Genomic DNA, 20,743 nt, shown 5'->3' with positions numbered 1-20,743 from the left:
GAAATAGGAACCACCTGGCAGGAGGATTACATTCCTGGGAGGTGACGGGGCTGCCTCTGCCCCTCTGCAGCTGTCAGCCCTCAGCACTCACATTGGCCCAGAAGAGCTGACTCCCTCCATCTCAGGCCCCAGAAAGGTGGTTGGCTTGGTGGCTAACTGGCTGGCATGGGGCCAGGTGAAGATGGGGGAGGGCTGAAAGGAGGTGCCATGCCTGGAAAGGGGCAGGGGCCGGCCTAGGTCCAGAGTAGGCGGAGGAGACAGGCAGTGAGGGTGCTGGCTGAAGACCACAGTGTCTCAGTAGGGAAGAGAGGGTGTGGGAGCTGGGGTATCCAAGGCTCCCTGGTGGGTGGGGCCAGGGCCAGGGGCATCTGGGAAACAGACCTCCTGAAATTCAAAGTTGAGCTTCTAGCCACTGGCTCCTGGAATCTACAAGACAAAATTGAAGACTGCATACAGGGGCACCCAGGGCTGCCACACTCCGAAAGGACAGCTTCTGAGTGAGTATGACATACTGCTGGACACATGGACTCCTAGACTCAGTTTCCAGGATTTTTCTCATTACCTTGACCCGCAACTAGCAAGAGGAGGCCCTTTCCCTGGATCCAGGGTGGTTGCTCAGGGACTTAGCAGTCAACAGAGACAGCAGAGCAGAAACACACACCTGCAGAAATGAGGGGATGTCAAGCAGTGACCTCAAGGCCAGGACCTAGTTGGAAATAGCTTTGCCACTCCCGCACCAGCCCACTGCTGCCTTATCTACCCCAATTTGATCTCCCAGCTGCCTGTGTAATCCTGGGTACTCCAGAAACTCCACACTGAGCAGCTCTCGGCCATCTCTTGCTGGCAGGGCTGACTTCAGGAGTTTTTGTTGAGACCAACCTGGGATGAGAGAATGCTTTTCTCCAGGTTCCCAAGCCCTACAACTGTCTAGAGGCTCCTTTCTTCCCTGAAGGCAACCCTGAGCCTTCCCAAGAAAGAGATCCCAGAACTTGAAGTGTAACCCTCAAAAAAGATCAGAGGCATACCAGACTCACCTGTGGCTGGGCAGTTCTAAGGATAAAAAGTGGGACAACCAATGTCGTTGAAACTAACAAAATCTCCCTCAAGTCCCATGTTTTTACCCCAGTGGAGCTTCCTCCCTATGGAAGCCTCCCATTAAAGTGTTATTAATATATATTTATGCAGCAACGTCTGCGCTCTTGGGGAAGAGTTTACAAAAAGACCACGTTCCCTTCTCTCCAGAAGCTCATGGGATGAAGACAAGCAAAGGGAGCTTTCTGGGTTCAGAGCCAAATGAGGGAGGCCTTCAGCAAAAGATTCCCTATGGGTGGTAACCCTTGAGTTAATTAGAGGGAAGGGGAAAGATTGGGGAAGGAAGGGCAGAAGGTGCCCCGGCGTACATGCAGGAAATGATGGGGAAGCAGGCAGGGACCAAGTCACTACACATCCCCGACGCAGGGATCAACCCCCGCCCTTCAGGGAACATCCAGGGCTAGGTTCTCCTGGGAAAGGGGCAGCGAGGTGGGGACATTTGCCCCTTCTTTCGGGGTTTCCGCTGCATTTAATGAGCTGTCCCGCTGTTCTCTCCAGACACCCGCCATGTGGTGGGCCCTACTGCTGCTGCTGCCTTTCACGATAGCGCCGCGACCCAGCCGGGCGCGGCCGCTCCAGAACACCCTTGTTTTCCGGCTCACTCAACAGGGCCCCTGGGGGAGCGGGGCCGGTAACTCCACGGTCTCGCCCTGCGAATGGCTCCCAGTCGCGGGGGTCACGACCCTGACTTTCGTGAACCGTGGCTTAGAGCGCCTGCCCGGCTGCCTGCCCCGCGCGCTGCGCAGCCTCGACGGCAGCCACAACCTGCTGCGCGCCTTGAGCGCTCCGGAGTTGGGCCACCTGCCACAGTTACAGGTGCTGACACTGCGCCACAACCGCATCGCTGCGCTGCGCTGGGGCCCCGGAGCGCCCGCGGGGCTGCACTCCCTCGACCTCAGCTACAACCTGCTGGCCACCCTGCCGCCGTGCACCGGGCCCGCGCTGCCCGGTCTCCGCGCGCTGGCGCTGGCCGGGAACCCGCTGCGGGCTCTGCAGCCCGGGGCCTTCGCCTGTTTTCCCGAGCTGCGCCTGCTCAACCTGTCCTACACCGAGCTGGGCCGCGGCGACCACGAGGACATCGCCGACGCTACCTTTGTGGGGGTGGGCGGCGCGCCCCTGGCCGCCCTCCAGGTGCTGGATCTCAGTGGCACATTCCTCCCCCGCGGTGAGTGCCGGCACCGAGTGTCTAAGCCTGCGGGGTGGACGATCCCGGGAGGGAGGGCTGTGAACTTCCTCGAGGAGTGCTGCCCCCCGGGCGTCTTCTTGCAGGAAGGCTCAAAGAGACCCCAGAGATTCCCTGAGCCTAGGGCACCCTGTTCAAAGCGCCTCACTGGTCTGCACTCCTTGAGTCCCAAGAGCTAGGGGCTATCACCTCTGCTCTGCCTGTGAGGAAACCAGGGCACAGAAAGGAGAATGCTGGCCTGCAGACTCCCAGCTCCTTAGCGGTGCCTCCACGTCTGAACTGTGGCGTTCTGGGTCCAGAGCCCACAGGTTTAACCTCTGTTCTGCTCCCCAGCAGAATGGAGAATGGGGAGTGGACGCAGTGCTTTGGGGCTGATGAATGGGCAAACCTGGTATCAAACATTTTAACATGAAGCACCTGATGTTCAGAGGATGCTTTCATTGATTTCTATTAATACTTAGTTGGCTAAAATTCTTTCTGTGAATGTTAAATCCTTCAAACAAGACACAGAAGAGAGGTGGGAATATCTATTCTCCTGTACTTGGGTATTCTGACTCTGATTTACAAGCTTGGTTTTATTGTTTAAAAACGCTTCACATGTTGATAATCACCTGTTCCACCACCACCAAGAGAACAAAAAGCAAGAAGGGAAGCAGAGAAGGGGCACGTTCTCCATTTACTAGGAGAGCGATGAAATGAGATTTCCCAGCCTCCTCCTGCCCCACTCCTCCTCTGAGCCTCTTTCCTTACATTCCTCAAAGATTTCCCCTGCTCCTGGTAGCCATCACACTGAAGCCTGGGGCTTCTGTGTGGGGTTTAACAAGAGGGTGGGACAACAGCGTACTTGGAGACAGTGTCCTAGAGTCAGGCTCAGCCTTGTTCCTTCCTTGTTGTGTGGCCTTTAGCCAGTCATCATCCTCTGGGACCTCAGCTGTCTGGGGCTGGAAAGGGAAGGATTGGTCTTCTCTGAAGGCCCTTCCAGCTGAAGTGACCCATGCTCCTGAGATTCCTGAAGCTGCCCACTGTCCCCATGCTCAGCAATGACCTTTACCACTCACCTGTCACTCTCACTGTTTCCTTAATGCTGTGCCAGCCTTATGGGTTCATGCCTTCCAGGATAGTGGGCAGTGTCCCATCTGTATTTCAGTTCGGTTGGGATGGATCAGAAACCTGCCGCAGCTCACATCCCTCTACCTGAGGAAGATGCCAAGGCTGAGGAGTCTAGAGGGGGACATTTTCAAGATGACCCCTGACCTGCAGCATCTGGATTGTCAAGATTCACCAGCACTTACTTCTGTCCATACATATATCTTTCAAGACACGCCTCACCTACGGGTCCTTCATTTCCAGAAGTAAGTGTTTCTAAAACACATGACTGATTTTTGTCCATTACACTAAATTGAATAGTCATAACTATTTTATAGAATAAACTAGACCTTCCTTTTCCTCCCATTGCTCTTTCAAGTCCTCGTTGGGGTCTTGTTCCTCCTTATGCTTTGGAGGATATGGTAAGCACATCCCAGAGAGTCCTTCTGGCCTAAAAACCAACCAACTCAGTGCTGTCCACAGTAATGTTAAAACTTCAAACTCTCACACATGTCAAGTTTCCTTCAAGTCCAGGATGAGAAATTTGCAGTGGGAAGAGGGCATCAGGGTCTTCTCTATTTCTCCTTCCACCTGCTTCCCCATGTGTTTATGCACATCAGCAGCCCCTTCCAGGGCTTGAGCAGCTCCTACTTGCACTGGGACCCAGCGGTGGTTCCCTCTGGGCCAGGGGTTATCCCGAGTCTCACCATATCCACCCTCCTTCCCAAGAGCAACTACTATCCTGACTTCTAGCAGGAAGGGCAGCATACCTTTGAAGATGATCTCAAGCCACCCCCTTTGCTGGGAGCCCACAGCTAGGCCCTGGGAGGCAAGCACCATTGCCCTGCCATCACTCTTAATGTTGCCTTCTCTTTTTTCTTGACTAGCTCCAGAGTACTCACCTTGGGGTTTATCATGAGGGGAAAGGAGATAGAACACACAGAGCACTTAGCTCAGTGCCTGGCACATTGTGTGCTCTGCGACGTTAGTGAAGATCATGGTGGTTGTGATGATGGTGAGATTATGTTGGCAGTGATGGTGATAATGGTGCCTCATGATGATGGTGGTGGTTATGAATGGTGACAGGATGGTCATGGTGGTGATGATGATGGTGGTGATGATATGGATGGGAGAGATATCATCTCTGGCTTAGACTCCTCTTTTGAGTTTCAGACTGATGAAGCATTGTTTATCAGATGTGGAACCAAACTGCTTGGACTCAATCCTGACTCCACTCACCACTTCCTAGCTATGTGAGTTAGGGCAAGTTAACCTATGCTTTTGCGGCTCAGTTTCCTCATCTGTAAAATGGGAGTAATGATCTGATCCTCCCCTACTGCATTGTTGTGAGAGGAACTGCTTTGATATGTATCTAGAACAGTGCCTGGCACAGAACAGGAGGTTTGTGTAATCACTACTGGGCATCTCCACTGGATGTCTCACAGGTCTTTCAGCATCTAGGACATACCTAGATACATGAACCTAGAGCTCATGGGAACTCTGGGCTGGAGATTCTTAAATGAGCATCCTCAGCACAGAGGTAGTTGAGAAAGCATGAAGTGATGGCAGTGATGATGCTGATGGGGATAGCAGGGAAGACACCAGTAGCAGTGATGGTGTTGACGGCCATGAGATGGTGATGGTGATGATGAGAGCATGGCCTCTGCCTCCAGGGAGTGCACAGTTCTGTAGGGAGAAGACATCTGTCAATTGTCATGATATATTGGGATCAGTAACAGAGGCACATGCCACGTACCATGTCATAAGGCAAGTAGGGTCAGTGATCAGCTTCAGCAGGCTGGAAGAAAAACATAATTGCTCCATATCTTCAAAGGTGAGTCTAAACTCCCCAGGTGGAGAAAGGCAACTGAGACTCCTAGAAAAGCAGGCATCCCTGGATCAGAAGTGGGGGCTGTTCCTCTTATCCCTACATTTCTCAGTTTGCTGCAGTCTGACCACCCACTTCAGGTTCATGGTTGAATTGAACCAGTGGCATTTCAGCTGCTATGTCCAGTGGACACTTCTCTATCCTCTAAGCCCCTTCTTGAGTCCTTCCTCCCTCTTGACACTCTCTCTTCTCATCCTTAGGATACTGCTCTGGTGCTTCTCCAGGTTTTCTGGATAGGCCTTCTTAAGGCCCTTGACTATTTCCTCTTCTTAAAACTTTTCTGCATGTCATTACTCATCCTACATGCTTCCTCTAGCACTGTTTCCACCCACTTTTCCAATGCCATAGGATTTGACAAAATGTGGGGTGTTGGTGATGTTCACTCTCAATGGAGCCAGAATGAAGTGGGATGAAGAGTCAGTGTAGGTGCAGACAGCTCTTAAGGTTTGCTCCCTGGTCACCAGGTCCAGCCTGGTCTCCATTCCCAATGGCTCTGTGATCAGCCCTTCCCACCCGCCCTGCAGGGTAGTTTGAGGTCAAGTTCTCATCATTCCCTACCCAGCTAACCAAAAGCCTTCTAAACCATGACCTTCAGGAGTACACAGGTTAGTGCAGGGAGTCTTAAACACTCTTGTGCCATGGACTTCTGTGGCAGTAGCTGAAGCCTGTGGGCCTTTCTCAGAAGTACATTCTCATATACCTAATATCCAGTCCCATCACTTCATGGCAAATAGATGGGGAAAATGTGGAAACAGTAATAGATTTTACTTTTTGAGGCTCAAAAATCACTGCAGATGGTGAGTGCAGTCATGAAATTAAAAGATTTTCCTTGGAAGAAAAGCTGTGACAAACCTAGACAGTGTATTAAAAAGCAGAGGCATTTACTTTGCTGGAAAGGTCTGCATAGTCAAAATTACGGTTTTTCCAGTAGTCATGTATGGAAGTGAGAGTTGGACCATAAAGAAGGCTGCATGCCAAAGAATTGATGCTTTTCAACTGTGGTGTTGGAGAAGACTTTTGAGAGTCCCTTGGACAGCAAGGAGATCAAACCAGTCAATCCTAGAGGAAATCAATCCTGAATATTCATTTAAAGGGCTGATGCTGAAGCTGATGCTTCAGTGCTTTGGCCACCTGATGCAAAGAGCCAGCTTATTAGAAAAGACCCTACTGGTGGGAAAGATGGAGTACAGGAGGAGAAGGGGACGACAGAGGATGAGATGGTTGTATGGCATCACTGATTTAGAGACGTTCCCTGGCTCAGGTGATAAACAATCTGCCTACAGTGCAGGAGACTTGAGTTTGATCCCCAGATTGGGAAGATCCCCTGGAGAAGGGAATGACAATCTATTCCAGTATTGCTGCCTGGAGAATCCCATAGACAGAGGAGCCTGATGGGCAATAGTCCATGGGGTCGCAAAGAGTTGGACTTGACTGACTAACACTTTTCACTGACTCCATGAACATGAGTTTGAGCAAGCTCCAAGAGATGGTGAAGGACAGGGAAGCCTGGTGTGCTTCAGTCCATGGGGTCGAAAAGAGTTGGATATGAGTGAGTGAGCAACAAAGAAACCAATTATAGTTATCAAAATATTTTTAAGTATGTGTTTCAGGACTATGTATGTGTGGTGTGCGTCTATTTTGTTGTTGTTGTTGTTGTTCAGTCGCTCAGTCATATCCAACTCTTACAGACCCCATGGTTTCCCTGTCCTTTACTATTTCCCAGAGTTTGCTCAAACTTATGTTCATTGAGTCAGAGATGCTATCCAGCCATCTCATCCTCTGTGGCCCCTTTCTCCTGCCTTCAATCTTTCCAAGCATCAGGGTCTTTTCCAATGAGTTGGCTCTTTGCATCAGGTGGCCAAAGGATTGGAGCTCAAGTTTCAGCAATTCAGGGTTGATTTCTTTCCTTTAGGATTGACTGGTTTTATCTTCTTGCTGTCCAAGGGGCTCTCAAGAGTCCTCTACAGCACCACAGTTTGAAAACATCAATTTTTGGGTGCTCAACCTTCTTTTTGGTCCAACTCTCACATCTATACGTGACTACTGAGAAAACCATAGCTGTGACTATGCTGACCTTTGTCGGCAAAGTGATGTCTCTGTTTTTTAGTACACTGTCTAGGTTTGTCATAGCTTGTCTTCCAAGGAGCAAGCATCTTTTAACTTCATGGCTGGAGTCACCATCTGCAGTGATTTTGGAGCCCAGTAAAATAGAGTCTCTCCCTGTTTCCACACTTTCCCCATCTATTTGCCATCTGTTTGAAGTGATAGGACCAGATGCTATGATCTTCATTTTTTGAATGTTGAGTTTTAAGCCAACTTTTTCACTCTCCTCTTTCACCTTTATCAAGAGACCCTTCAGATCCTCTATGCTTTCTTCCATAACGGTGGTGTCATCTGCATATCTGAGGTTATTGATATTTCTCCTGGCAATCTTGATTCTGGCTTGAGCTTCATTCAGGCTGGCATTTCTCATGACGTAATCTACATATAAATTAAATAATCAAAGTGACAATATACAGCCTTGACGTACTCCTTTCCCAATTTGAACCAGTTAATTGTTCCAGTCCATTCTAACTATTGCTTCTTGATCTGCATACAAATTTCTTAGGAGACAGGTAAGGTGGTCTGATATTTCCATATCTTTAAGAATTTTCCACAGTTTGTTGTGATCTACAGTCACAGGCTTTAGCATAGTCAATGAAGAAGAAGTACATCTTTTCCTGGAATTCACTTGCCTTTTCTATGATCCAACAGATGTTGGCAATTTGCTCTCTGATTCCTCTGCCTTTTCTAAATACTGCTTGTATATCTGGAAGTTCTGGGTTCATGTACTGTTGAAGCCTAGCTTGAAGGATTTTGAGCATAACCTTGCTAGCATGCAATATGAGTACAATTGTGAGGTAATTTGCACATTCTTTGGCTTTGCCCTTCTTTGGGATTGGAATTTAAACTGACCTTTTCCAGTGCTGCAGCTACTCCTTAAATTTAAAAAATCCAGCAAGAGGTCCAATAACTTCAACAGTTTTGATGATCATTAGGTTCAGCTCAGTCACTCAGTCGTGACCGACTCTTTGTGACCCCATGGACTGCAGTACGCCAGGCTTCCCTGTCCATCACCAGCTCCTGGGGCTTACTCAAACTCATGTCCATCGAGTCGGTGATGCTATCCAACCATCTCATCCTCTGTTGTTCCCTTCTCCTCCCACCTTCAATCTTTCCCAGCATCAAGGTTTGTTCCAATGAGTCAGTTCTTTGCATCAGGTGGCCAAAGTATTGGAATTTCAGCTTCAGCATCAGTCCTTCTGGATTATTTGGGACTGATTTCCTTTAGGATGGACTGGTTGGATCTCCTTGCAGTCCAAGGGACTCTCAAGAGTCTCCCCCAACACCACAGTTCAAAATCATCACATCTTAGGCACTCAGCTTCCTTTACAGTCCAACTCTTACATCCATACGTGACTATTGGGAAAACCATAGCTTTGACTAGATGGACCTTTGTTGGCAAAGTAATGTCTCTGCTTTTTAATATGCTGTCTAGGTTGGTCATAGCTTTTCTTCCAAGGAGCAAGCTAAGCTTCTTTTAATTCCGCGGCTGCATTCACCATCTGCAGTGATTTTGGAGCCCCCCAAAATAAAGTCTGCCACTATTTCCCCATCTATTTGCCATGAAATGATGGGACCAGATGCCATGATCTTAGTTTTCTGAATGTTGAGTTTTAAGCCAACTTTTTCATCCTCCTCTTTCACTTTCATCAAGAGGCTCTTCAGTTCTTCTTCACTTTCTGCCATAAGGGCGGTGTCATCTGCGTATCTGAGGTTATTGATATTTCTCCTGGCAATCTTGATTCCAGCTTGTGCTTCATCCAGCCCAGCATTTTGCATGATGTAATCTGTATGTAAGTTAAATAAGCAGGGTGACAATATACAGCCTTGACGTATTCCTCTCCCTATTTGAACCAGTCTGTTGTTCCAATGTTCAGTTCTAACTGTTGTTTCTTGACCAGCATACAGATTTCTCAAGAAGCAGGTCAGGTGGTCTGGTATTCTCATCTCTTTAAGAATTTTCCATAGTTTGTTGTGATCCATGAAATAACTTTGGCATAGTCAATATAGCAGAAGTAGATGTTTTTCTGGAACTCTCTTGCTTTTTCTATGATCCAATGGATGTTGGCAATTTGATCTCTGGTTCCTCTTCCTTTTCTGAATCTAGCTTGAATATCTGGAAGTTCATGGTTCACATACTGTTGAAGCCTGGCTTGGAGAATTTTCAGCATTACTTTGCTAGTGTGTGAGATGAGGGCAATTGTGAGGTACTTTGAACATTCTTTGGGTTTGCCTTTCTTTGGGATTGGAATAAAAACTGACCTTTTCCAGTGCTGTGGCCACTGCTGAGTTTTCCAAATTTGCTGACATATTGAGTACTATACTTTACCAGCATCATCTTTTAGGATTTTAAATAGCTCAACTGGCGTTCCATCGCCTCCACTAGCTTTGTTTGTAGTGATGCTTCCTAAGGCCCACTGGACTTCACATTCCAGGAGGTCTGGCTCTAGGTGAGTAATCACACCATTGTGGTTATCTGGGTCATGAAGATCTTTTTTGTATAGTTCTTCTGTGTGTTGTTGCCACCTCTTCTTAATATCTTCTGCTTCTGTTAGGTCCATACCATTTCTGTCCTTTATTGTGCCCATCTTTGCATGAAATATTCCCTTGGTATCTCTAATTGTCTTGAAGAGATCTCTAGTCTTTCCCATTCTATTGGTTTCCTCTATTTCTTTGCATTGATCACTGAGGAAGGCTTTCTTATATCTCTTTGCTATTCTTTGGAACTCTGCATTCAAATGAGTATATCTTTCCTTTTCTCCTTTACCTTTAACTTCTCTTCTCAGCTATTTGTAAGGCCTCCTCAGACTACCTTTCTGCCTTTTTGCATTTCTTTTTCTTGGGAGTGGTCTTGATCACTGCCTCCTGTACAATGTCATGAACCTCTGTCCATAGTTCTTCAGGCACTCTATCAAATCTAATCCCTTGAATCTGTTTATCACTTCCACTGTATAATTGTAAGGGATTTGATTTAGGTCATAACTGAATGGTCTAGTGTTTTTCCCTATTTTCTTCAATTTAAGTCTGAATTTGGCAATAAGGAGTTCATGCATTAAGTGATTAAAGTGAAAGTCACTTAGTTGTGTCCTACTGTTTGTGACCCCATGAACTATACAGTCCATGGAATTCTCCAAGCCAGAATACTGGAGTAGGTAGCCTTTCCCGTCTCTGGGGAATCTTCCCAACCCAGGGATCTAACCAGGAACTCCTGCATTGCAGGCAGATTCTTTACTAACTGAGATATCAGGGAAGCCCTTTGATGATCATAAATGACAGAAAACTACTGAAAAGTGATTTCAAAATATGTGTTTTGTTGGTGATTCACCTGTGGTTTGTTGCCTTCATTCGTCACTGAAACAAATGGTGAATTTCAGTTAGAGATTTGTGAAAGAGAGCTCTATCCAAGTTCATATACCCTGTCTCCAAGGACCTCTGGTTGAGAACCCCTGTAATCGAGTCACCATATTCAGCCAGGAGATCTGTCTAAATTATAATCTGATTGAGTTTTAAGACAAATGAAAACTCTTCCATAGTTGGAGGAGGAGGTTTACCTCTTTGGCTGGCTCATCCCTGGACTCCACTGCACGACCAACCCCGCCCCCAACCCCGTGCTCCATCTGGGGAAGGAGCCACTTCCTCTCTGGGAGTTCTCAAGCCTCTGAAGCTCATCTCCCCTGTCATCTCCCCTGTGGCACCCTCTTCCCTTTTTCTCAAGCCCGCCTTGCTCTTGACTCTCCTTACCTCACCCAAAGCCTCCCCTGGGACATTATCTGTGATAGATGCTGGCAACATGTTGGTTCCTTGGCACAGCCAGCACTCTCTGGAGAGGAGGCAGCACCCTCCTGGCTTCTCTGCCAAACTGGCACACCCAATGTCTTTCACCATCCCCTCTGACAATGCTACATGCGGGAGGGAGAGGCCTTTGGCAATATTTCAGCAAAAAAAGAAAACAGGGATTATTTAGAAGATAAGTAGAAACTTCTTCCATGTTAAGGTTCTGTCAGTTGAGATGCAGAGAATACCCAGACGTGGACACGCCTCAGGACATGAAGCAGGCTCTCCCACCCTTGGCATGTGAAGGGAATGCAACATGTCTTTATCATGTGCAAGTTGCAATGTGTGGCAGAAAGAGCCCCCAGAGAAGGAAAAGACTCCTTTTCCTTATATATAAAAATGAATGAAATATTGGAAATTCTAGTAGTTACTCGGCAGTTTCACTCCCAGGGGCCCAGGTTGAGTCCCTGGTCAGGAAACTAAAATCCCATAAGCTGCCAGTTTGGCCAAAAACAATAAATAAATAAAAAATAAGTGAGTGAAATATTACCTACCTCATGATCTGACATAATGATATCAATGAGATAATGTTATTATCTGAAATACTAAGCAGTGTTTTGTGTGTTCAGTCACTCAGTTGTGTCCAATTCTTTGCAATCCTCTGGACTGTAATTCAACCAGGCTTCTCTGTCCATGGGATTTTCCAGGAAAGAATATTGAAATAGGTTAACATTTCCTTCTCCTAAGTAATGTTAGTTAGTTAAGTCGCTCAGTCGTGTCTGACTCTTCGCGACCCCGTGGGCTGTAGCCCACCAGGCTCCACCGTCCATGGGATTCTCCAGGCAAGAATACTGGAGTGGGTTGCCATTTCCTTCTCCAGGGGATCTTCCCAACCCGGGGATCAAACCCAGGTCTCCTGCATTGCAGGCAGATGCTTTAACCTCTGAGCCACTTACCCCAAAATATGGTGATCTTTTCTTCTCCCACTTCAGGCAAAAAAAAAAAAAAATTTCTTTGCAAAATTAAGTGTTAAGTAAACTCCCTTCTAAGATTTCCACTCTAGCTCTGTGAAACCTGCTAAAAGCAAGCATTTGCATATATATGTGTGTGTGTGTATATATATGTGTATATATATACACATACATACATTCATACACACACATATATGGGGCTTCCCAGGTGGTGCTAGAAGTAAAGAACCCACTTGTCAATACAAGAGATGTAAAAGATGTGAGTTTAATCCCTGAGTCCAGAAGATACCCTGGAGAAGGGCCTGGCAATCCACTCCAGTGTTCTTGCCCAGAGAATCCCACGGACAGAGGAGACTGGTGGGGAATCTATAGCTTTGCAAAGAGTCAGACACAACTGAAGTGACTTAGCATGCACTCATGCATACACAGAAGGCAGCAATGGCACCCCACTCCAGTACTCTTGCCTGGAAAATCCCATGGACGGAGGAGCCTGGTAGGCTGCAGTCCATGGGGTCACTGGTCGGACATGACTGAACAACTTCACTTTCACTTTTCACTTTCATGCATTGGAGAAGGAAATGGCAAGCCACTTCAGTGTTCTTGCCTGGAGAATCCCAGGGATGGCGGAGCCTGGTAGGCTGCTGTCTGTGCGGTTGCACAGAGCAAGACACGACTGACACGACTTAGCAGCAGCAGCAGCAGCAACATGCATACACATATATGTGGGTTCCACTTAAGTGTCAATATAATGGCACACACATATGTTCAGTGCTCCGCAGGGGACAACTGTCAGGTGCCCACCAGCCAGGAGTGTTAGAGCAAATCTGGGTGGTGGGTCCTTCCTTGCCCAGAACATCTGCATCTCCCCCAGAGCAATAGAAGAAGGTTCCCAGGTAGATGGACAAAAGCTAGTCTTCGGTTAGAAGAGGCCTGTGGATACAGTGCAGTTCCTGTTGCTCACGATTCTCAGATTGTAACTAGAATGTGTACAAGAGGCTGGGAGGCTCTAGGAGTTGAGGCGGTTGAGGGCAAACACTTTGGGCAGAAAGAACAGAAAACCAGGAGGGAGCCTGCCATTGCTAGGTGTGGTATATTGTTGGCAAATATGGCCCCAGTAATTCCTCCCCTCATCCCTGTATACATAGCCCTTTGCAGATGTGACTTTGCAGCTGTTCCCACTATGAAGTAGAGTCTCTTTTCCACCTCTTAAAGCTGGGCATAGCCCTGTGACATGTTTAGGCCAAAGGGACATTAGCAAATGTGAGGTAAGCAGAGACTTGAAAGTAGTTAAGCAAACTGGGGCTCACCCTCTCTTGCTGGTAAGACTGGCACACCGACATGTGCACAAGCCTCTGGGTGATGAAAGACACAGGCAGAGAAGCCCTGGCAAACCAGTGGAGACTCCATATAGGTGAGGCAGTCCTAGATCTTTCCAGCCCAGGTGAGCCGGCCCAGACCACGAGAACCACTGAGTCAACCCATAGAATCATGAAAAAGAATAAACATGTATTGTTTTAAGTTAAGCTAGTAAGAGCTAACTGATACACTTCAGTGAGGCATCTTCCAAAGGACTGGTGTGGAATGCCATCAGCTATAGTCCAACTGCAGTATTATACAGTGTTCTCATTAAGAACATATGGATACCTACGGCTGACTCTTGTTGATGTTTGACAGAAAACAACAAAATACTGTAAAGCAATTATCCTTCAATTAAAAAATAAATTTTAAAAAATTTCTGCACTTTCTTCATTAGTCTATAATAACAATATCATACTTTAATGTAGAGATCTACATTTATAAGTTCTTTTATAATCACAGACTCTTTTTTATATAGCCAGCAGGGAGAATTGTCTCCATTTGTTATGAGAGGTGATACTGACTAGGTTATGTTGGTATTGCCACAGATTTAAAAAAAAATCCAAAGTTAATCTGTTAATAGTTTTCTCAAAGCAAACTAGCCCCTAACAGAATGGTTTTCCCATGACGCTACTGTGGCTCTCTGGGTTTAGTGTTGACCTAATTGTACAACCCTGCGTTAATTAATTTTTGTGTATTTCAGCTGCAACTTGAGTACCTTCCATCCTTGGAACTTGCATTCCTCCCAGGTTCTGTCCATCAACCTCTTCGGCAACCCTCTCGCTTGCAGTTGTGAGTTGTCCTGGCTCCTCATGGATGCAAAGAGAATTGTCCTAAGCAGGTAACACATTTAAAAAGCAGATGACTGAGGGGTGAGGATCAAATCTCTGGGCCTGAAGTTCTCACAGTTTGTATCCTGCTCATGTAACAATGCTGGGCAGGTTGTCAGTGCTAGGTGGGGCAACTGTTCCCCCTGTAGTCACAGTCAGGGACCCAGGAGATGAAGGCTCTGCCTCCATCCCAGCAAGCCTGAGGAGCAAAGAGCTGGAAGGAGCCCACTCAGGAGGCTTTAAAGGGCCAGGCCATCACTTTCATCCACATCCCGTTGGTCAGATTAACTTAGCAGGTCATGCCTACTGCATTGGTGGCTGGGAAATGTAGTGTAGCTGTGTGCCCACTAGGAAAGCAAAATGGGCTATGTAAACAGCTAACTCTTTCTCCTAAAGTGGAGTTATCGTTGCTCATTTTACAAACAAGCGAACTGGGGCAAAAAGACGAAGGTACTTGCTTAGATTCATGAAGCCACTGGGTGGAGGAGGCAGGATCTACTGTCTTCCAAAATTCTGCTCTTGGGACTTCCCTGGCTGTCTGGTCATTAAGACTCTGCTTCCAATGCAGGGGACCCCGGTTCCATCCCTTGTTGGGGAACTAAGATCCCATGTGTGGCAAAAAAAAAAAAAAAAGACACAAAACTGTGTTCCACTGAGTTCCCAGCACAGAGCCTGGCTTTCTGTAGCATTCAGTCCAGTGTCAGTGGGCTTATAGAGCTCTCATGGGACAGAAGCCTGACTATCAAATGGGGCTCAGTCTGCCACCCCTCACCCCTTCATCTTGCCTATAGCACCAGTCTCTTTGCAGTGAATGAAAAGGTTGAGAGTTCAAGCTCTTCACACCACTTACTACTATTGATTTTGGTTGTTACTTAATCTCTTTGTGCCTCTACCTCCTCATCTGTAAAATGGGTATAATAGTGCCTATCTCATGAGGTCAGTCAGTCAGTCAGTTCAGTCGCTCAGTGTGTCCAACTCTTTGTGACCCCATAGCACACCAGGCCTCCCTGTCCATCATCAACTCCCGGAGTTCACTCAGACTCACGTCCATCGAGTCAGTGATGCCATCCAGCCATCTCATCCTCTGTCGTCCCCTTCTCCTCCTGCCCCCAATCCCTCCCAGCATCAGAGTCTTTTCCAATGAGTCAACTCTTCACATGAGGTGGCCGAAGTATTGGAGTTTCAGCTTTAGCATCATTCCTTCCAAAGAAATCCCAGGGCTGATCTCCTTCAGAATGGACTGGTTGGATCTCCTTGCAGTCCAAGGGACTCTCAAGAGTCCTCTCCAACATCACAGTTCAAAGGCATCAATTCTTCGGCACTCAGCCTTCTTCACTGTCCAACTCTCACATCCATACATAACCACTGGAAAAACCATAGCCATCTCATGAGGTAGTGGAGATTAAATTGGGTTCTACATAAAAGTGTTAGCAATTGTCCCTAGCATGTAACAAAGTACTCAAAAAAATTTTAGCTAGTATGAGTGTTGTTACTAATACTCACCACCAGGAAGCAGAGAGGTGAGAATAAAATGACAGACCACACTTAGAGCATCTGGACTGCCCTTCACCATGCTCACCCTGGGCTTAGGCTCTGCATTTGCTAGCCATGCTATCTTGGGCAGTTAGTTCCTCTTTCTGAATTCCCATTTCCTTCTCTGTCCAATGGGACTTACAAGGGGAGCCTCCTTGAAGGTCACTGAGGTGACCCATGTTGAATGTGTACCATGTGGTATCTGGCAGATGTGTTAAACAAGGCTTGGGAGAGGGATTATCTGCCCTAAGCACTCAAAGCCCAGCACAGAAGCAGCCCCTCTAACTGACTGACCTCTCCTCTAGGGCGGCAGACATTGTGTGCAAACCAGCTGCAGGATCCAGTGGCACCTTCTCAGCACCTCTTTTGCTGTCCCAGCTGCCAAGTGTGTGCCATTCAGATCAAAACACCACCCTCCTTGATTCCAACCCACCCTTCTCGGCCATCTCCACCCACACGCCATCTGCTCAGGGTTCCTCCACCTTGCAGAGCACAACACCCTCCACACATGCGGGAGGCCAACAGAGCGTCACCAAGTTTCCCTCCCTCCCTGTGGATTCCCCGACAGGAGCCGCCGCAGGGCTGCGGCACAGCATTACCAAGGATGGGGCCGCTCCCTCCACTACTGTCTCTCCAACAGGTTCGAGCAACTCTGGGGACCCACCTAAGGCTGTGAGCACGGCCTGGACAGAGCACCAAGAATATGCTACCGGGCTTATCCTGGAGCCTAATATCTCAGTGGCCTCCATCCCATGGGCCAGCAGACACCCTGGTCTCTCCCCTGCCTCCCGGGACTCAGTAAGCCTGCCCCAGCCCGCCTGGGAGACACGAGCCACCGCGCAGGCTCCCCACCCGCCTCCTTCCGAGCGCGGGATTCCTGTCCTGCTGCAGGATGACTCCAGGGAGGAGGAGGAAGAGGAGAGTGGAAAGGAGGAGGTAGGGGCGCCAGCCTGGGATGTACCCTGCGATTACCACCCCTGCAGGCACTTCCAGACACCGTGCGCAGAGCTTCAGCGACGCTGGCGGTGCCGGTGCCCCGGCCTCAGCGGAGAAGACACCCTGCCAGACGCTCCCAAGCTGCAGGCGGTGGCGGAGACCACCGACAAGTCGGCACTCGTGCGCTGGTGCGCCCCCAACTCAGTGGTGCGCGCCTACCAAATCCGCTACGCACCGGAGGGCTGGCCAGGGAACCAGTCGGTGGTGGGGGACGTATGTGCCACCGCGCGCCAGCACACCCTGCACGGGCTGTTACCAGCCACCGCCTACCGGGTGTGCGTCCTGGCGGCCAATGGCGCGGGGCTGAGCCGGCGCGGGGCGTGCATCGCCTTCACCACCGGGCAGAGCCCGGTGCTTGTCACAGCGGGGCTGGGCTCCGCTGGCGGCCTGCTGCTAGTCAGTACAGCGCTGCTGGCCACCGGTCTCTGCCGCCGGGGCCGGACGCCACGCACCCCACCCTGCCACACGCAGCTGCTGGCCTACCGCAACCCCGCCTTCGTCCCTGTGCCCGCAGCCCCGCTCTGACAGGCAGGTGTTCACTGAGCATCCACCACCAGCGTAGAGAAGGCGGTCCCGGGGTCTGGAGAGACCCGTCTGCCTATTGCTTCCTCAAGGCTTGCGCTCCTTGGGCACATCCCTGGCACTGGTCGAGCTGGGATCCTCAGCCCGGGAACCTCTGCCTTCCCTTCTTGCTTCTTCTCTCTGTTCCCACAAAAGTTATGGGTCGCCTTGCTGGGCACCCTGTGTCCCTCAGCATCCAGCCACTACTGTCCTGTTGGAAGCGACATCTTCAAGTCATTTCCGTAAAGTTCCCTCAAGGTCAATCTCTGGCTAAGGCTCTCCGGCTAGAGATCGACTCCAGCGGATTCTCTCCCGGGCTCCCTGTTCCACACACCCTGACCGCCCCCCTCCCAATACTCCCCCTCCCCCCAGACCCCTGCCAGTGGATTCTTAACCTGAGAACCAGTTATGCTCCCTGAAGCCTTCTGTTCATTTCAGGGTATGGCAGCATGTGTACTTCTAGCTTTAAACTGCAGTCTTCTCAGAACATCTGTGAAACACAGGCAGGGGGAAGGCTGTCCTTTCATACTCAGTTAATGCATTCCACTCAAGACCAGCTGGGTAGAGGAACCATGAACTGCTTTTTGAAGGAAGCATGTTCAAGAACTTTTCTGAGACAAAAAATGAACAAAAGGAAATCCTCAAGGCTCTAGCTAAATGCCAAAGCACTTCTCTGCTCAAATTGCATCAAACTTTCTCTTATTTTACTTCTATACAAACTTAGGAAGGAAAGTGATTTTATTAAATTAAAATTGGGTCATAGTTCTAGATTTCAGTTTTCTACATTATCATTTATGTAAGTTTCCTGTAGCAGCCGTAACAGACTACCACAAACTTGGTTGTGTCAAACAACTGAAGTTTATTCTCTTACAGGTTAGGCCAGAAGTCCACAGTAAAGGCATCAACAAGGTTGGTTCCTTCTGGAGACTAAGGGAAAACTGTTCCATTCCTCCCCTCTCCACTGGGGTGGGGGTGGGGGGCGGGGAGGGATGGCAGGGAGCCAGCAATACTTGGGTTTCTGGGCTTGCAGGTTCCTTATCCATGCCTCCTTGTCTTCTGACAGTCTCTAAATCCTGCCCCCCTTTTTTTCCATTATCTTTTCTCCAGTCTTGAGATATAACTGAGGTATAACATTGTTTAAGGTGTACCATGCAACAATTTGAGACTCCTATGTATTGAGAGATAATTACAATGACGTTAGTGAATACATCTGCCATGTCATACCGTTATCTTTGTGTACATGTGAGATAAGAACTTTTAAGATCTTAGCTACTTTCCAATATACAGTACTAACTGTAGTCATAATGAACTTTCTTGTACCATTTGACCACCTTCACCCATTCCCCATCCCACCTCCCACCTCTAGGAACCAACACTCTAACTCTTGAATTGGTTTTGTTAGATTTCACATATGTGATCATGATGAATTTGTCTTTGTCTTATTTCAGTTAGTATAATGCCCTCAGGATCCATCCATTTTGTTCCAAATTGCAGCACTTCCCTCTTTTTATGGTTGAATAATATTCTGTCATATATATTTTTTCTTTATCCACTCATCCATTGACATTTAGGTTATTTCCATGTCTTGATTACTGTAAATAACACTACAATGAACATGGGGAGTGAAGATATCTTGAGATAATGATCTTACTTCCTTTGGATATGTACCCAGAAGTCAAATTTCCCTCTTCTTGTAAGAACACCAGGTATTGGCTTAAGGCCCAGCCAAATCCAGTATGACCATCCTAATTTTGATTACATATGCAAAGACCCTATCCCTATACCCAAATAAAGTCACTTTCATAGGTACCGGGGGTTAGAATCTGAAAAATATCTTTCTGAGGCACAGTTCAACCCCAAACAGAATTTACTTCTAAGAAAAAAAAATTAAATTTGATTCTCATGGTATCTTTTGTTTCTATAACATGCTGCAGCACAGAAACCGTGCTGCAGAAACTAAGCATATCCAAGTTTGATCTGGATAATGGAATTGTACTACATATTTCTAGATGTTTGAAGTTTTAAAAAAGCTTCCCAAAATTCTAAGGTGGGTCCCTAGTTTTATCACATATGTAACCAAGAAAAATGGATTGATTTAAAAGATCTACCAGCTCCAAATTTAAAGCTGTAAGGCAAAAGCCCAAAATGTGACTAATATAAAAGCCCTCAGGCATGTAATTAAATTATCCCAGTGCCTTTTAAAGTTTAATATCAAGATTGAATCTGTTAGGTAGAGGCACCAAAATGAATGTCATGCTTGGAGTCTGTATGCATGACTCAAATATACCTAATACAATTCCAATGTTTTATAAACCAGCAGAATTTGTTTTATAGCAATTCAGTACCCAAAAACCTACAGGCTGTTGGGGGCGGGGGAGTATATTAACAAGAATGAGATTAAGACTTGACTACTAAAGAGACTACGGATCCAACTATAAGTCACTCCAAATAGTACCAATGCTAGACCACAAGTCAGCATAACAAAAAATAAAATTTTAATTCCCCCCCCTACTTTATTTCAAGTTCTCCCTTTTAAAAACATTTTCACGTGCTTATATTTTGCTAGTACTGAGACATGTTCAATGTGCCTCTTGGGTAGTCCAGCAATCTGACTTCCACTTCTCACTGCCACCCAGGCCATTAAGAGACATTAAAGGAGGTTCCAGAAGGGGAGAATGACTAGCCTCACACAGCCCTTCTCTCACCCACTTCCACTGGAGTCCATAGCAGTGTCCCTGGCTGCAGGCTTCCGTACTTTTCAAGCCAGGGGTGACTCAGCAGCTAATCTGGGAACAAGGAAGCCAGGTCCAACAGGCAACAAAGGACACACTGATCCAAGGTTGCCACAACTGAGGCATGGATTTGGCTTATAACTCCTTATAATTTTTAACACAGCTTAACAGGCTACATTTAGATAACCTCACAGTATGAGGCTATATTACAAGGCCTCCACTCTGAAGAGGAAGCAGCCGGCACTAGCCACATGTCTTCCTCTCCTTGTACCTTCCATTCTCTTAAACATGACAGTGTAGTAAGAAAAGGACTTTTAAATCAGATGATCCTAAATCAATTATTTTTACAATGAAAGTGCAAGTGACACAGCTAAATGGGCTTTATGAATCATAAAACTTCCACAACAGCAGATGACCATAGGATGCTATACAAACAACCCAAGTTGAGGGTCATTTTTTTCCCAGCTCTTTTATTCCTTTAACATCTTAACAAAAGAACATTCCTCAAGTTTAAAAAAAGAAAAAAACTTTGAAAAATATACAGTTTCGTATTATTTACATAACATACAAGTACAGGTCCCAGTATCATACAAACATATGTTAGAGATATAGTGGGAAGGTACGATATAACTCACTGC

General features: G+C 47.4%; 1 protein-coding gene across 1 annotated transcript; it reads left to right on the top strand.

Moving 5' to 3' along the window:
- Nucleotides 1–241: 241 nt before the first annotated feature.
- On the top strand, nt 242–20,626 carry LRRN4 (leucine rich repeat neuronal 4). The gene is made up of 5 exons (XM_069546572.1): nt 242–497; nt 1,591–2,257; nt 3,423–3,627; nt 14,157–14,294; nt 16,122–20,626. Exons 2-5 carry the CDS (start codon nt 1,600–1,602, stop codon nt 17,335–17,337), a joined length of 2,217 nt encoding a protein of 738 aa, XP_069402673.1. The 5' UTR covers nt 242–497; nt 1,591–1,599; the 3' UTR covers nt 17,338–20,626.
- Nucleotides 20,627–20,743: the final 117 nt, after the last annotated feature.

The sequence above is a fragment of the Ovis canadensis genome, chromosome 13, assembly GCF_042477335.2.
Source record: "Ovis canadensis isolate MfBH-ARS-UI-01 breed Bighorn chromosome 13, ARS-UI_OviCan_v2, whole genome shotgun sequence".
In the NCBI taxonomy this organism is placed as follows: Eukaryota; Metazoa; Chordata; class Mammalia; order Artiodactyla; family Bovidae; genus Ovis; species Ovis canadensis.
The sequence above is the reverse complement of the archived record's forward strand: the minus strand, read 5'-3'. Positions and strand labels throughout refer to the sequence as shown.

Coding starts and splice junctions, on each gene's coding strand:
- LRRN4 (XM_069546572.1), top strand. CDS start 1,600: ATGTGGTGGGCCCTACTGCTGCTGCTGCCTTTCACGATAGCGCCGCGA. Junction 2,258..3,422: donor TGGCACATTCCTCCCCCGCG/GTGAGTGCCGGC, acceptor TCTGTATTTCAG/TTCGGTTGGGATGGATCAGA. Junction 3,628..14,156: donor CGGGTCCTTCATTTCCAGAA/GTAAGTGTTTCT, acceptor TGTGTATTTCAG/CTGCAACTTGAGTACCTTCC.